The sequence below is a fragment of the Stegastes partitus genome, unplaced genomic scaffold (genome assembly GCF_000690725.1).
Source record: "Stegastes partitus isolate 25-593 unplaced genomic scaffold, Stegastes_partitus-1.0.2 Scaffold21, whole genome shotgun sequence".
Lineage (NCBI taxonomy): Eukaryota > Metazoa > Chordata > Actinopteri > Pomacentridae > Stegastes > Stegastes partitus.
The window spans coordinates 135,268-148,587 of record NW_007577752.1 but is presented as its reverse complement, the minus strand read 5'-3'; the positions used below and the strand labels follow the sequence as shown (position 1 = coordinate 148,587).

General features: G+C 42.0%; 1 protein-coding gene across 3 annotated transcripts in view; it reads left to right on the top strand.

Annotated features, from left to right (window-relative positions):
* The window catches only part of ppip5k1b (diphosphoinositol pentakisphosphate kinase 1b), a 67,048-nt gene that overhangs the window by 25,446 nt on the left and 28,282 nt on the right, over positions 1–13,320 (top strand). For all 3 annotated transcript variants that reach the window (XM_008293904.1, XM_008293897.1, XM_008293888.1), the window contains exons 14-21: positions 2,096–2,181; positions 3,620–3,745; positions 6,762–6,883; positions 8,356–8,538; positions 11,584–11,725; positions 11,970–12,193; positions 12,783–12,910; positions 13,020–13,134. In XM_008293904.1, the coding sequence (XP_008292126.1) occupies positions 2,096–2,181; positions 3,620–3,745; positions 6,762–6,883; positions 8,356–8,538; positions 11,584–11,725; positions 11,970–12,193; positions 12,783–12,910; positions 13,020–13,134 (1,126 nt within the window). The remainder of the gene's footprint in view (positions 1–2,095; positions 2,182–3,619; positions 3,746–6,761; positions 6,884–8,355; positions 8,539–11,583; positions 11,726–11,969; positions 12,194–12,782; positions 12,911–13,019; positions 13,135–13,320) is intronic.

Genomic DNA, 13,320 nt, shown 5'->3' with positions numbered 1-13,320 from the left:
ATGGTAGATGAAGGGGTACAATCAGGTAAAAAGACAGTTTAGTCCTCGATTGTGTACATTTAGATTAATGTTTGAAAAGTATTCCTAATGTTTTGTACACTGACTGTATCATTTCCATTAAACCCCATTCATTTTTAGCCATTAACACTGGACACATACACAGTCAAATGTCTCTGATGATTTCACTGTGGTTCTGTGTGTGTATATCAGTGTGTGCTGTGCTGGTTCGTGTGCATGCTATCCTCACCACATATCAGCTGGACTCCTCTCCTCTTGCCTCTCATCTGCATTTACTACGCTCATTTTAGTAATTTGCTGGTGCTGTTCTCCATATAGACTTGGAGGATATTAATTTAATAATTTAGAAGAACTAGATGATCGTATTTGTGGGGCTGTAGTCAACCAAAGACAGTCTTTGCCGGCTTATATTGTTCCTATTGTTCAACTAATCAATTGGTCACAGAGGAAAGAATCACCTCAGGATGAACTAAATGGGCCACAGTGCACTAAGTGTAGTCTACCTGCTACCTTATTAACCTAAATGAAGTATAGGTTTATTTGCAGCTTATTGAATCATTTTATTTTATACAGAAATGACAGATTCAGAATCAGACCAGTGTGGACCTGCTCATTTTCACATGATGTCTGACAGATAGAACTTTATCATCTGGGGCTCCCAGCAGCACAACTATACAGGAACACAACACAGACAAGTTAAATGTAGCCACACAAACAACTTCATTGACATGGTTAGGGAAGCCAACTTAGAGTAAACACTCAGTCAAGGTTAAAAGCTGTGAAAACGTGGGAGTGTTCACAGGCAGTCTGTTCCTTCAGCTCCCAAAAATACTGGCTTACCCTGAAAGCCTATTGGTGTAACACTTATCTCCTTATCAATGTAACAGTGACTGTTTGACCTGCGATAATTTGGTTGGATATAACTGTAACTGACCTACCAATCAATCAGCCCTACAAATGTGCACTGAATGTAGAGCTCCAAACTAGAGGATAAAACCATTTCTATGCCGTGAAGTTAGTAGATTTAGTTGGTCATTAAGAGGTTGGATTTACAAACGTGAAATCCAGGGAGTAAAGGCTAAATATCTACTTCAGAAAAAATGTTTGTCACTTTATTGCTAGCTCATACTCCACCATAACGACCCAGCTGAGGATTTGCATGCCTCATTTTACATGAGCTCATCTGATTTTAAAATAAACCCCTATACATAGCACTCTTGCATTACTGTTGAGAATGTCCTGATGTTTTTGTGTCAAAACTTTGAGAGACACATTTGTGATCTCCACATGCATATTAACAACAACATTGATTCTTTTTAATAAGTTGGCATAAAACTGATAGCCCTAGAGCACATTTTTCTCGGCATCTACAGCTCCAAGGCCCTATGACTGCTTTCACATGTGTCCTTGTTCATTCTTTGTAGACTATTTTAGGGTGAAACAAAGCATCCTAATCCACTAAGCCCTCCCTTTATGATTTTTAAGTGTGAGCTTCTCTCACCCGCTCGAATTCTCTGGCTCTCTGCCACAGTTATTTATCCCGGTTCAGGGTCCATCATCACGTGTCTTTTTGAGATGTCTGCTCAGCTGCCTGTCTATTAGAGAACACTATGCGGCCAATAGTTTGCAGGATGTGCCAAATTCTTATTACAGCTGGGCAAGTGGAAGTGCCTGATATGTGTTTGTGTTTGCTTTATCTTTCTCTCTTATGCTCACACACACACGCACACAGTTACACACTAAAACCATATGCACAGCTCCATTGGAGCTACAAGTCAGTAATGTTAAACTCTAGAGTACCTGCTGAGTGACTGAATCATCATTAAACCGACTGCTAATACTGGTACTTTGTTGTGTGTATGACCAGTGTGCCAGATTTTAAGAAGTCGTTGCCGTGTTCTTTTCTTCTTTTAAGCTTGTGTTGTAATAAACATGGAATCGTGGTCAGATGTGTGTTTGGTGTTAAACATTTCAACCAAATTCTTGAAGATGGGAAAAATTCTGTCTGCCTGTCTGTGTGCATATCAAACTTTGGTGTGTGTGTGTCTGTGTGTGTATATGTGTGTGTGTCCACCAGGTATGGTCATTTCTCAGGTATCAACAGGAAAGTGCAGCTGACCTACTTGCGGAACGGCCAACCTAAAGCTTCTAGTGAAGAAGAAGGTACAAACAAATGTACACATAATGTATATTGTATAGGTGTGTATGCCAGATCATAAAGATGATTCACATGGAAAAAGATGACACACATCTTGCTACGAAATAGAAGGTGACTGCATCTTATTATTCATACAAGGAAGCTTTAAACAATTAAAGATTTAAACAAATATCCTGAAATGTTACAATCTTTTTAATTGACATCACAGATAGAGGCATTCCCTCCATACCTACAGATCAAGATACTGTCAGCTGAATAATATATTGTGCTCCTGGGCCATCCTGTGCATATGAAGTAGCAGAATGAAACTTCAGAAAGAAATGTACTGCTTTCTAGGAATATCTCTTCTGTCACCAAAGAAGCAGAATTTCCTTAAAGATGTTTAGAGTAAATTTCCATAGACTCCACAGTAGAAACTCAGTGCAACAAAAGGCAGTACACCTTTCATTACTGAAATTCAGTCCTCCCACCATAGAGAATACCAGTGTTGCACACATTTCAGGAGAGATGTTCTGCCATTCTTAAGATACTGCTTTTTTCAGATACTCTTTGCTGGAGTGGTTGTGCTGCTTTACCTTTCTCTTTAAAATACCCCAAAGGTGTTCTGTTTCTTGTTGCTTCTTTAGAAACTCTTGTGTGATTTTTGGCAGTCTGGTTTGAATTGTTATCATGCTGGAGTATTTCTCTTCTTCTAAGCTTCTGCAGACTGGGACTCATCTTATCAGCCTGTCAGCCAGTATTTTGGTATATCCACAGGCATGTCATCTCCACAACAACTTTTGCACTCATGCAGCCTCATATCACACCCTCATCTCCGTACTTCACTGTCAGGACTATGAATTTACTGTGGGATTCCTGTCCAGGTTTAAACATGCTGCACCGCATCTGACCCAAACAATTTTAGGTGGAGGGACCTATGGAATGACATGTTTTGCTTGCCACCAACCTGGATAAGCCGAAGAAGACAAACAGATAGATGATTACTGCCACAACTGTGTTTTGTCTTATTTTTAGTTGACCACCAATCTGCCTTTATCCTTTGAGGTCTGACAGTCAAGTTTTTATTTTTCAAATCCCCAATTCTTCTTTAATTCTTCCACATGGAGCCATGATGCAGATATGTAGGTTCAAAAGTTGAGAATTCAGGTGTTTACACATCATTTTATAACCATGTTCATGAAGTTGGGGTAAATGGAATAAAAGGTGTACTCATTTTGTTTATGTGTTCACAGATTTTCTGAGTTTCTGCTTTGGGGGCTGTGTTTTCAATCTAGTCTTTCTAACGTATTTATTTTAGATTTTTCATTAAGAAATACTCTTCATGTCAACTAGAGACAATATGATATGTAATTATTTTCTTGCACAGGGGTTAACTCACTTGTGTAGTATGCTGTATGAAATACATTCTGGTTCTGAAGGTACCTTCTGCTGCTATTTTTCCAGACTCGAAGAAGGACAGTCCATCTTTGCTGCTGGTGTTGAAGTGGGGCGGGGAACTGACGCCTGCGGGCCGGGTTCAGGCTGAGGAGCTGGGCAGGGCCTTTCGTTGCATGTACCCTGGAGGTCAAGGTACCAACCAGACACACATTCTAGCCAGTATATGTACTTACAGTGTCTTACTACTTTCTTGTTTGTTTGGGGTTTCTTTTTGCTTTGGATAAAACACCTTTCCAGTGGGGAAAAAATGCTTCTTTTCACGTGAAGTATTTATAAATTGCATTTCCAGGTCCCCTCAAGTTAGTTCATCAACATTTCTATTCTGGTTTTTTTCACAAATGTTCAAACCTTATCACAGGCAATTTCTTCTTTACAGTCAAGGGGACAAAGACAAGTCACACAGTCCCGCCAGTCTTACCATATGTGCCTTTGTTTTTGCATAAATGTCTATTTCCAGCCCTTCTTTTTAGTTTCTGAAAACACTGCCATATACACTGTCGATATTGCAAAGCTGACATTCAGTGTCTCAAATACAGTTGGGGTGGAGATGGTTTTAGTTGTTTTAAGGTTGACTAGCCAGATATTCGGGCTTCCAGCACCCACTGCTTCCTATTTTGCCTCATTCATGGTCCACTCTTTGCATTTGGAATAACAGTCTTAACTCAAGGCCCTAATAATGCTCAGATTAGAGTTTAAACATTGGCAGTTCCATACTGACTCCATCTGCCGATGAAGACTGTGTTTTCAACATCACAATAAAAGAGGAGGTGGACCTTGACTTAAGATTGTATTGTCTACATTGATTTCAACGTACTCATCAAAAGGCTGCTGCTCTTTATGGTCAGCGATTAAACAAACATCCAGAGTGGAAGCTGTAATGGAGATTTGCAGTACTGGAAGAAGTAGGAATCAAAAGACATGAACAGAAATTGCAAACAGTTGCCACTTTATTAGGTATACCTCCAACTCTCTAGTGCAATCCAATACATTATCTCAGCCATAAATTCTTCCTTTGGGAAGATAATAATGTTCAGTTTTGATTGACACTGTCAGAAAGGAACGGATTTTGTCCACTTTATTAGGGTTCTAGTTTGTAGCTCTTTTGAACTGCATTGCATTATATTGAGGTTTTTTCTCTAATTTTCATAGGGTAATCATAGGGTGAAAGAAGATTAGAAATAGATATTCAACTAACTCACATACTTCACTAACTTTGACTTCTATATAAAAAGTATAATTGACTTAGCATACATTTACAGACAAGCTTTGTGCAGGAAAAGTTAAAGGCAGAGCTGTATTGACAGTATTAAAACTGATGTTTATCTAATAAAGTGGCCAGTGAATATAGGTTTCAAGTTTGAGAGCACCAACTGTGGTACTAACTAATTTTTGCAGTATTTAATTAAAGGAATCACTTGTGATAATGAGGATTGAAAGAGTCAACCATACCCAGGCTAAACATGCTGTTCACACTGCCATCCAGCAGCTGCTATATGTCTTGCACAGCCTGTGCAGCACTTCACAGTCAACTATTGTGCAGCAGTTGGGTGTTGGCTTTAGTACAGCTGAGCACACCGAACCACACCCATGCAGAATGTTGCTCACACTGCATGAGACAGAAATGCGACTTTATTTTATATCCATTTAAAATTGAATATGCTGTTACTCTTTAATGTTTCAAAAGTCTACACATAGCACCTTCACCCTGACCCTCTTAACCACAGTGTGCAATACAATAACAAGACAAACTCTCGAGTTAGATGAAGGTTTCTTTCCACTTAATCTCTTGCAGAGCCTTTAAATGAGCAACACCTCAGTGTCATTCATTTATTCCGGCTTTCCTTCTTAATGCATTGTTTCAGTGCATGCAAAACACACCTTAAACTGTGCAAACAACCTGAAGCAAAACTGAAAGTAGATGCAGTGATTAGATACAACCTGTCCCAGTGTTGCTTCTTTGTGTGAAAAGAAGGTGATTTTCTCATCCCACCGACTGTTTTCATTCCTCTTTCTCCACCACAAGTTTTGTCAATTAACTCTGCTCTTCTCTTCTTACGTGTTGTTGCACTGTGTAAACTACTAGCCGGTAATCGCCGGTCCCTTGGCTGTGAGTCCCCTATTGACTTTGGTAAGAGAAGGGTTTGCTGGATATCAATGCTCTGCCACTCCTCTCTCATTCTGCGCGTTTGTCGCTGCGTCCACTAACGTGCTCTGATCTCTCCTCATCTCATCATGATTTTGGTTAATTCACTTGGCGACTAGTCCTGTTTGTCCAACACAAAGATTGCTATGAATTGTTTGTGTAGCTGTTATTGTGTTCCAAAGGTGATCCACCACAGGAAACATTGTTTTGGTCATTTGGTCATACATGCAACACAAGCAGCGAAAGTGACTGCAGTGTAGTGTTCTCAGCTAACGCGGATCATCTCACACTAATCCTACTGCATTTTTTTTTCATGAGTTCTTGAAATGTTGTTTGTTTGATAAAAGCCGGTCTATTTTGGCCTGGATTAGTGCTCAGAATAGAGATAAGTCCCGAAACATATCTTCTTGTTAAGTAAGAGGCATGATAAGACAATGTATCAGTGGGTTAACATCAGGCTTCCTGGCTGTCCACTAAAGAGAAATGCATGAAGCATCAGTGTGATTTGATCTGTAGTGTTAGTATGCATCCACCCCCTATGTAACATTAATTCATGAATATTGAGCATGTTAAAAGACTTTTATTGTCTCTCTCCAAACAGGTAATCTAACGTATTTGATCTCATCTGCAAGGGAGCTGTCATCAGTAATTTTTGGGGTTTATTCAACATCTATTCACTTCACTTTCACTTCATTTTATTCATAGCTGAAACCACACCGTTTACATTTTCATTTAAGGGAAATGAAGTCTGTCAAAATCTTACAAAACATTTTGGAGACAGTGCACTTGAACTGAAAGTGATGTTGCACCTGCACAGGTGCTGTGTTTCATACGTTTAATGGCAATCTTTGGTACTTTTGGGTATAATCAGCACATCATTTTTTTTTCTCTTTTCTTGCAACTACCTCACCGACCTGGCCGCTACGTAAACATTATTGTACAGTCCATCTCAGTGCTGTGACCAGGCCAGTTAACTGTGATGCTTCACTCTGCACAATCTTTCAGGTGACTATGCGGGTTTTCCTGGCTGTGGCCTCCTGCGTCTGCACAGCACTTACCGCCACGACCTGAAGATCTACGCATCTGATGAAGGCAGGGTGCAGATGACGGCAGCTGCTTTTGCTAAGGTAACTCTGTCCCCCTACCTGGAAGACTAAACTTGTGTAACTTTTTTTTACATTAACACTCTCCCTCGCAGGTCATCGATGAACCCCCTAAAACACAACTGTGTATGAAAGCTGCATATGTACAATTTTTTTTACCATCTAAGGAATCCCTTAATGCCTTAAATGGCCCAGATGTAACTCCACAGCATTGCTAACTCTAGAATGTGCAGATGTATTAAGTTCCTCCATCCACCCCTCCCCAGTCGCTGCAGCTCGAGCTGCCAGCTTATCTACAATTCGTCATAAACACTGTAAAACTACTCTACACAATGGCCAATAATATAATACTATAATTAGTTGTAATATTGAAGTAATTTAACCAAACATGTTTGAAAGGAAGTGATGCTGAAGTAGAACTGTGATGCAGGAAGTCCTACCCTGCAAGATGACAGGATCGCTTCCTTAGGTTTGTTAAATTAAATGTTAAATTTTGTGAAAATAAATGAAAATCATTTACATTGTTATGAACTGAGTATCTGTGGCAACATTCTTGTGTAAAATCACCAGCTACACACAGTGAGTAATGCGTGCTTCATCAACCAGCAGTGATCTTTCTGCCAGGGAAGGAAGGCGGAGCTAACGTGACAGACTTGTTCTTTAGCTCACCTGTGTGTATGTGTATGAAGCAATGCACAGTTTTTTTCCCTTTCATGGAGTGGTGACACAGATGGCAACTACCAGCTGACTGTTTGACCTCTAAATATTGAGCTTCAGAAATACACCTGCAATTACTGCTTATCACCACAGGTGCTGCCAAAGAGGAGAAAACAGACATTTTTGAGAATGCCACTTTAAGCGTTTGTAATGTGACAAAATTACATGGAGCCTATGCGCAAACCTATGGAGCCCCGGAAGGGACATGGAGAAAGAAAAAAAAAAACTGATGGAGGGAAAAAAAATAGAGGTATCTTTTATATCTTTTTTTGATATTTTTTCTTGGGATCTTGGTATCTTCCAAAAGTCACATCAATTTTATTGGACGTTTTGTGAAAACTGTGCCTCTTACTTGAATGACTTTATATTTTAGGCCAATTTCAAAATAAAACTCAATAAAACTTTCGTATGGGTGGGTGTCCTCCATTGTCATTTCTCCATACTGCCAAAAAGACTCAGAAGTATATATACCTATAGTTTTGCAAGATCTTACAAAAGTTATTGCAAGATCCCGAGAAAGTTTTGCGATATCTCGCACAAGATACCTCTATTTTTTTTTTTTCCCCCTCTTCCTGTTTTTCTTCTTTCTCCATGTCCCTTCCAGGGCTCCATACAAACCAAACCCAAGACATTAGGATTCTTAAAATCGGGGGGTCCACAATAAGATTTGAATGAAAATCTCTGTTTTTGAAAACAATGAGCACTCTAGAGGAAAAATTCTTCTGTCTTTTTTCTAAATATTTTACATGATAACTGTAATTTGTATGGGTTCTCTGTAGGGTCTGCTGGCTCTAGAAGGGGAGCTCACCCCCATCCTGGTTCAGATGGTCAAGAGTGCCAACATGAACGGACTGCTGGACAGCGACAGCGACTCCCTGACTGACTGCCAACAGAAGGTGAAGGCCAGGCTGCATGAGATCATGCAGAAGGACCAGGAGTTTTCACAGGAGGACTATCAAAAGGTATTTGTCCAACACAAAATCATGAAAGGAAAGTTTACATCACATAATTTGACAAGTTGTCAGAATCAGAATCAGAATCAGCTTTAATGGCCAAGTATGTGCACAACATACATGGAATTTGGTTCCGGCTGTTGGTGCCACCCTAGGAATTAGCAAGGAAAAGAATAACAATAAAGTAAAATAACTATAGAAATAATAAATAAATAAAATGAAATAAATAATAGTAATAAAAAATAAAATAGGATAAATATATACAAGAATATACACACCTAGCAGAAAAAAAATATATGTACAGGGGTGCAAAAAATGGCAGTGCAAGTAGTCTGCAGTGTTATGGCTGAGAATGGCTCAGCTGTTTAGCAGGGTCAATGCAGTGGGATAAAAGCTGTTTTTATGTCTGGTAGTTTTTGTATGCAGGACTCTGTATCGCCTGCTGGAGAGGAGGGAGGAGAACAGTATATGACAAGGATGAGTGGGGTCTATGATGATGTTCCCTGCCCTCTTCTTGGTTCTGTTGGAGTACAGTTCCTGGATGGAGGGCAGGGGGGCTCCGATGATCTTCTCGGCTGTTCTGACTGTGTGCTGCAGTCTGTTTCTGTCCTGCAGTGTGGCTGCTCCAAACCACACAGTGACAGAGCTGCACAGGACAGCTTTGATGACGACGGTGTAGAACTGAATCAGCAGCTCCTGTGGCAGACTGTGTCTCCTCAGCTGTCGCAGGAAGCACATCCTCTGCTGAGCCTTTTTGAGGATGCAGCGGATGTTCTTCTCCCACTTCAGGTCCTGAGTGATTGTGGTCCCCAGGAGCTTGAAGGACTCTACAGTTGACACAGGGCTGTTGCTGATGGTGAGGGGAAGCCTGGCAAAAGCTGTCTCCTGAAGTCTACTCTCATCTCCACAGTCTTGAGCTTGTTCAGCTCCAGGTTGTTCTGGCTGCACCAAAGCACCAGCTGCTCAACCTCCTGCTAATATGCAGACTCGTCATCGTCCTGGATCAGGCCGATGACTGTAGTGTCGTCTGCAAACTTAAAGAGTGTGACAGCTCGGTGCTTGGAGGTGCAGTCGTTGGTGTAGAGGGAGGAGAGAAGTGGAGACTGGACACACCCCTTCGGGGCACCAGTGCTGACAGTCCGGGTTGTAGAGATGATGTCTCCCATCCTCACCTGCTGACTCCTGTCTGTCAGGAAGCTGTTAATCCACTGATAGATGGATGGAGACACATTGAGGAGGGAGAGTTTGGTGGAGAGGATTCCACGGATGATGGTGTTGAAGGCTGAGCTGAAGTCCATAAAACGGTTTGGGGAGCAGTCTCAGGTGTAACAGAGGTTGTTGGTGTGGTTGTGTTGTGGATGAGAGGTGGGCTGCGGGGGGTGCAACCTGCATTAGAAGGAGTTGAGGTTATTGGCCAGGTCTTTATTTGCCTCAGCAGGGGGGGATGGTCTCCTGTAGTTGGTGACCTGTTGAAGGCCTCTCCTCACTGAAGCAGGGTCGTTAGCTGAGAACCAGTTCTTCAGCTTCTCAGAGTAGTTCCTCTTAGCCACTCTGGTCTCTTTCCTCAGTGTGTTTCTCGCCCCACTCCTGTAGGCCTCTTTCCTTGGCATGGCAGAGCTGTCGCAGTTTGGTGGTGAACCATGGCTTGTTGTTACTGAAGGTTCTGAAGGTTCTGGTTGGCACACATGTCCTCACAGAAACTGATGTACGCAGTCACAGTGTCTGTCAGGTCATCCAGGTTGTTGTTGGCAGCTTCAAAAACACTCCAGTCTGTACAGTCAAAACAGGCTTGTGGTTCCTGCTTTACCTCAGTGGTCCATTTCCTCACAGTTTTGACAGCAGGCTTTGCAAATTTTATTTTCTGCCTGTATGTGGGGATGAGGTGGACCAGACAGTGGTCAGAGTGTCCTAGAGCCGCCCGGGGAACAGAGTGGTATGCTTCTTGAATAATGGTGTAGCAGTGGTCCAGTATGTTGCTGTCTCTGGTGGGACAGCTAATGTGCTGTTTGTATTTTGGCAGTTTTTTGATTCAACCTCAAAGTCCCCCATGACAATAAAAAGCGAGTCCGGGTGTTTCTGTTCAAAATCGTTTAACTTTTTCAGCAAGAGTTTGCAGCGCTTCGTTCACATTGGCCTGGGGGGCGATGTAAACTCCGACGAGGAAAACTCCCGCGGCGAAAAAAAAAAAGCGGCTTACAGTTGATGTAAAATGACTCCAGATTAGGGCTGCAATGTCTAGACAGAACTGTGACAGATGTGCACCAATCTTCGCTTATGTAAAAGCATATTCCGCCGCCCTTTGATTTCCCCAATCGCTCCGTGACGCGGTCCGCGTGGTGGAGAGAGAAGCCGGGCAGGTGAAGTCCGGCGTCAGGTACGGCTTCACTGAGCCAGGTTTCAGTGAAACAAAGGGCCGCCGAACGGGCAAAGTCCTTATTGGATCTATTGAAGAGGAGAGCAGCTCATCCATTTTGTTGGGCAGGGAGCGGAGGTTCGCCAGGTGAATGAATGGGAGGAGGCCGCGCTTACAGATTTTAACGAGTGTGCCGGTCCGCTTGCGTCGTCTGCGCCTTCTCTGTATCCTATACAGGGCTGCTGGCCCTCCAACTAAAATCTCAATAAAACTCTCTGGACTTGAGCAAAGAGTAGGAAACGTGTCCTGAGAGGACTCTCTGATGTTGAGCAGCTCCTCTCTGCTGTAAGTTAACGGACTCAGATGACCAGACACAGAGAAATTAAACAAACAAACAAATTCCTAGGGAGTGCAGTGCCGAGGCGACCATCCGCGGCGCCATCTTGCTTCTTCTTCTTGTGATGCAATTTCTTATTTGTAAGTCGCCACAAGTTCAGTTTAAACTGTTGGACATGCTTAAGTCTTCATTCCAGAAAAGATTTAGCTTATCCAAAGAACTGTGAAAATATTGTTAAGCAAAAATTGCCCATGCATGTGTTGGTGGATAAGTTGTCTACATCCTCCCTGACTTCATTCTTTGACATGCTTTTATTGAGAAAATGTTATCCACCTCTCTTTGTTTTGTATCCATTGTATCCCAGCTGGCCCCAACCAGCAGTCCATCACTGGTGAACTCTATGACTGTCATAGAGAATCCAGTCAAGACCTGTGACAAGGTGTATGCACTCATCCAGAGCCTCACGTCACAAATCCGGAAGAGACTGGAAGACCCCAAGTCTTCAGGTAGTGTGAACCTGGAGTAACTATGCACAGATTTAAGTGTATTGGAGAGAAAAAATCAGCTGCAGTTGGCGAATAAATCAAACCTGTTTTACTCTTTTAAGGCTGCAAGCTTTGGTTCAGTCTGCAGGCTTCTGTCAGCATGAATGAGACAGAAAAGTTCAAATGTGTCAGTCTAAGAGACAATAACCTGTGTGTGTTCAGGCCGCGTTGAAGATAAGATTGGTTATCCTGTGCTTTTCCACAGACTTGCAGCTTTACCACAGTGAGACATTGGAGCTGATGCTGCAGCGCTGGTCCAAGCTGGAGAGAGACTTCCGCATGAAGAACGGACGCTACGACATCAGCAAGATCCCCGACATCTACGACTGCATCAAATACGACTCCCAGCACAACGCCTCACTTAGTCTGGAGGACACACTGGAGCTGTTCAGACTGTCCCGTGCCCTGGCTGACATAGTCATACCACAGGTTATAGCAGAACAATGGCACTAATCACTGGCATAGTTGTAGGTGCATTAATATGGAACTATTTTGTTTTTATTAAAATATTGAATTTATTGTAAAATTTGTATTCCATTGAGAAAAACTTGATGTTGTCTCTTTTACATAAATATTTTGGAGGAGTCCAAATTTTGATAAATGGATCACTTTTGGGAATTGTGCCAGAAGGCTTTTTGCAGATAATATTTATTGCAATCGCACGTGACTTTCATAACCACTGTAGAAAAAGCTGCTGGTGAATCTCACTATTTTTGCTTTTGAGCATTGAATCAAAATGTATTGATCCAAAAATGTGGCAAGATTTAAGTGTTGCAACATTAGCATAAGCAGTGAAACGCAATCAGGTAAAAGGAATTCACAGAAAAACCATGGAATTTCATATTAAGCCCTCCATACAAGAATATGTCACTGATGTCTTTGTGCACCCTGTGATGCTCCAGTGTTTCTCTGCCTTTTGTTCCAGATATTTGTAAAATAAGGCTCCATATCCCAGTAAAATTAACAAGTAAACAGAAGTGAATGAAAGTGTAACCAGCTCTTTGTTCTTCCACATCAGGAGTATGGCATCAGCAAAGCAGAGAAACTGGACATTGCTCAGGCTTACTGTGTTCCTCTGCTGAAGAAAATCCAGCTGGACCTGCAGAGGACCCATGAGGACGAGGCCGTCAACAAGCTGCACCCCCTGTGAGAGACTGCCGCACACAAACATATTTGCATGTATATAGGCTACACATATACAGTGTACAGTATATACAGCGTGTGTTTATGCCGTGTCCTGTCCCCTGGTGTTCAGGTATTCTCGAGGCGTGATGTCTCCTGGTCGTCATGTCCGCACACGCCTCTACTTCACAAGCGAGAGCCACGTTCACTCCCTGCTCAGCATCTTCCGCTACGGAGGACTGCTGGATGTATGTGCTGGTTTTCTGGATGGAGATTTGACAGAAAAGATAGCGAGCTATAGGGGGAGAACTATTTTAATGTGCAATGCAAACAGGAATACTTTTTAGAATGGAATAACATTTTGAAGGTGGTAGGGTTGGTAATTCTATAAACAGTCAGCTTTAATGTAATAATATAATAAAATATACTTTTCA